The following is a 3468-nucleotide window of genomic DNA, read 5'->3' as shown; positions in this document are numbered from 1 at the left end:
GTCTACTCTAGGCTCACAAATCGGTTCACTGGAATCCCTACTTCTAGCAGAAGACCTATGAGAAACAGAAGCCCTAGTTCTAGAAGACGATGGAGGAGTAGAACTAGGTTGAGATGAAGAACCTCGAACGGAGACTGACCCTAAACTACGCAGTCTTCCATCTCTCCTGCTTCTGGTAGGAGTGGGGGGGGGGAGTTCATCTACAATAAGGACCTTTTGACGATCAGGGTTTGAAGAAGACATAGCTATACGAAAGTGAAGAAAAGGTTGAATGGCAAAGTAAGAAAAGGTTGAATGGCAAAGTATGAGAAACTTTTTCGGGAAAGAAAAGACAAAGAGTATATTTATACTCAGAAGAAACCGTCAAACAAAAACGGTAATGATGGAAACGTCATTATGAAAACTATCACTTCGTGGTTGATGCAGCCGTAAAAAAGCCCTAAAAGACGCTCAGGAACTGCATAACCAATCAAAAGCCACCACGTGTCACATGCAATAAATGGAAGTGACATACGAAGCATCAGTTCTGAAAATTGTATAATGATATGTAGGAATGGCGGCAAATATTCCCGCTTTAATGAGATCCACTTCTCAAATATTCAATTGCTGAATAAATGGCAAGTGGGGGGACTATTTGTATTGGGAAAAATCGAGTCAGCATTTTGAATTAATTATGTGGCTGACAAGTCAAGACACGTGGATTAATAGAAGTGTGACAGTTGTCAAAGGGTACACAAAGAGACGCGGGTCTTAATAGGTACGGGCAAAGGTACCAGAAAATAAAAAAGAACGGTTACTCGGATCTCTTGAAGAGACACCGTTGGAATGAACCCAGACAGCAAAAAGTACAGATGCGTAATATCTGCAATTAATGATAGGGAACCTTAGGGAATATTCACGAAACAGTTACGATTGTCAATCATAACGTCTTATTAATGTCATTAATTGCTCATAATGACTCTATTATGAGAGGAAAGAAACGTAGTACTTAGAAATAACTATAAAAGGGAGAGAAATAACATTTGTATGGGGACATTGACGATAATTGGAATAAACTCATTTACATTGCTTTATATTGCTTACTCGGCTACTTCTGAGTTTAATTTTCCTTTCTTGTTACATATTTATTTCCTTATTTGATTATCGGTAACTTAAGTTCTTCTAAAATTACGCTTTGACCGAAATTCTTATTTTCTGGTTAAACAAAAACCTCTTATATTATATTCTATTTTTCCTTGAAAAATAACTAAAGATCATCATCTTCATGATCCATGAGAATCCAAGATCCATCTTGCTGTTGAACCATCCCTTTGTTCTTCTCAACCCACCACGATGCTGGTACACCATATTCATCTTTTAACGCGTCTAAATACTTGTTAACTACAGAAATATCGTGTTGCACTTCTAGCTTAAACCCTCCTTTTGATCCTTGCGTTCCAGCAACTCCATGCAAGTAACAGTCCATATTATGCCAACTGCTCTCATCTCCAGGACTTCTTAGATATGTCGACTTCGTAGTATCAATGTCTAATTGAACACCAACATCAGAGTAACCAAGCAATGGGTAATTTGGAACTATATCTGGCGCATTTCGGACTCTTAGAGCTCGAAGATTTACAAGTTTGGAGAAAGTTTTCTTCAAATTTTCATCTCCCACTCTAGGACTTGCAAATAGAAATGCAGTTACTGGAAAGCCCTTGTTAAATCCGTTGAAAACAATATCCACTGCATTTAATGTCGCAACTGCTGCCCCCATGCTATGTCCTGTTACTGTTATGGTAATTTCCTCATTCTTGTATTGCTCCACCAATCTTTGAACTTCACCAAGAACCTAAAAGGAGAATCCAAAGATTATTAATACAGTACTTCCTCTGCTCTCGTTTATATTAACCTATTTCCTTTTTGGTTCGTTAAAATAAATGATCCCTTTTTAAATTTGAAATTAATTTAATATAAACTTTCATTTTTACCCTCAATGAGAAGTTTTTATAGACATACAAATACTCTCGCATGTTTAACACCACAAGTTTCAAAAGAATTATGTATAGACATACAAATGTTATTGCTTGTTTAGGACTATAAGTTTAAAAATCTTTGTTTTTTTTTTCTAAAACTTTATGTCCAGTCAAATAAGTTCGCATAAATTAGAGCGGGAGTGTTTTTTGTTTTACATGATTAATACTTAGAAACTAAATTATTAGCCCTTTAAGCAAGAAAAAAAAAAGTCTCATTTCTTGTAAAAGGAAGATGGATTTACCTGGTCTCTTGCACTGGCCTTACTGAATGGTGATCGTGAATCATTAGAAGTATAAACGGAATACCAACCGTGATGAACTTTGGGAATAGATTTTTGACCAAAGATTTCAGGGGCAGAGACTTGAATAAAGTCAAAATCATTAAACCATTCCATAGTCTGAACACTTCCTCTCCAAGCAATTACTATATCCCTTCTTCCTAAAGCAACTTTCCCCTCATCAGTAGCAACAGCAACAAAACCAACCCAATTTGACTCCTTGCTCCAAGCTTCCCTTGACAAAGATTTTATGATCAATGCTTCTGGAACTTGGACAGATGATGTCGCGTAAATATATTTGGTCACCTCATATTTGAATGGATTGGACATTTCAATCCCAGCTCGAGATAAGAGGTTCTTTTTTGAGTATCTGCAACTTCCTGCATACTTTGATAGTTTGTTGGTGTTAAAGACATCTCGAGTTGCTTGTGCCATTTCTCCATAGTGAATAATGTATCGACGAAGATCATTGTCTAATGGATTTAATAAGCCTTCCCAACTGTTATTCCCACTAAGAAACCTCCATCTTTCTGCTATATTGCCCTTATATGGGTCTGCACTATGTATCTTCTCTAAATTGAAAAGAAGAAAAATAAAACCAAAGGAAAATACAGGAATTTGCATCTTCTCTATATTGGATTTTTGTTGCTCTGGAACAGTTGAGTATGTTCCTCCTGTGGTGTGTCCGTTAGTTATTCTTCTATTTAAATACCCTATCCTATAGGTTGGGAAACTTGTGGTTTAACTCCCTTTTGCTTTTATGAATTTTACAAAAATGAGAAATTAGATAGTACTCTTTTTGGGCCATACTCGAGAATACGGCCGGCCATACCTTTGAAAGTTTTGATTTTTATCCGTTTCCAAAAAAACATGTAGAAATATTTAAATTTGATTGATTCATTTTTTAGGCATTATGGCAGATCTAACACTTGAATATTTAAATCGCACATGATGGAACCAAACATTATAAATGTTGTCCAGGTTTCATATCACATTATGTATAAGGAATATTTTATATTATTAATTTGATTTAACTTGGTGTAGCAGATTAAATTCTCAAAATTAAACTCGTCTAAATCACTGATATTCAAAAGTTATTGGTGGAAAGTACAGCTTTAGAGCCTTTTGAACTTGACATCTATTCTTAGTTTCCTGTTTTCCAATTTTATAGGCGA

At 35.7% G+C, this 3468-nt stretch overlaps 1 protein-coding gene across 1 annotated transcript; it reads right to left on the bottom strand.

The window, feature by feature from the left end:
* Positions 1–985: 985 nt before the first annotated feature.
* Positions 986–2998, bottom strand: LOC109222025 (phospholipase A1-II 1-like). Its single transcript, XM_019386435.1, has 2 exons — positions 2258–2998; positions 986–1831 (listed from the first exon to the last, which is right to left on the bottom strand). Exons 1-2 carry the CDS (start codon positions 2915–2917, stop codon positions 1247–1249), a joined length of 1245 nt encoding a protein of 414 aa, XP_019241980.1. The 5' UTR covers positions 2918–2998; the 3' UTR covers positions 986–1246.
* Positions 2999–3468: the final 470 nt, after the last annotated feature.

Source organism: Nicotiana attenuata, unplaced genomic scaffold (assembly GCF_001879085.1).
Source record: "Nicotiana attenuata strain UT unplaced genomic scaffold, NIATTr2, whole genome shotgun sequence".
NCBI classification, from domain to species: Eukaryota; Viridiplantae; Streptophyta; class Magnoliopsida; order Solanales; family Solanaceae; genus Nicotiana; species Nicotiana attenuata.
The sequence above is the reverse complement of the archived record's forward strand: the minus strand, read 5'-3'. Positions and strand labels throughout refer to the sequence as shown.

Bases quoted from the DNA above. Each gene is read 5' to 3' on its own strand.
- LOC109222025 (XM_019386435.1), bottom strand. From the start codon at position 2,917: ATGCAAATTCCTGTATTTTCCTTTGGTTTTATTTTTCTTCTTTTCAAT. The intron at 1,832-2,257 runs GTAAATCCATCT...TTCTCCTTTTAG, and splicing joins AGGCCAGTGCAAGAGACCAG to GTTCTTGGTGAAGTTCAAAG.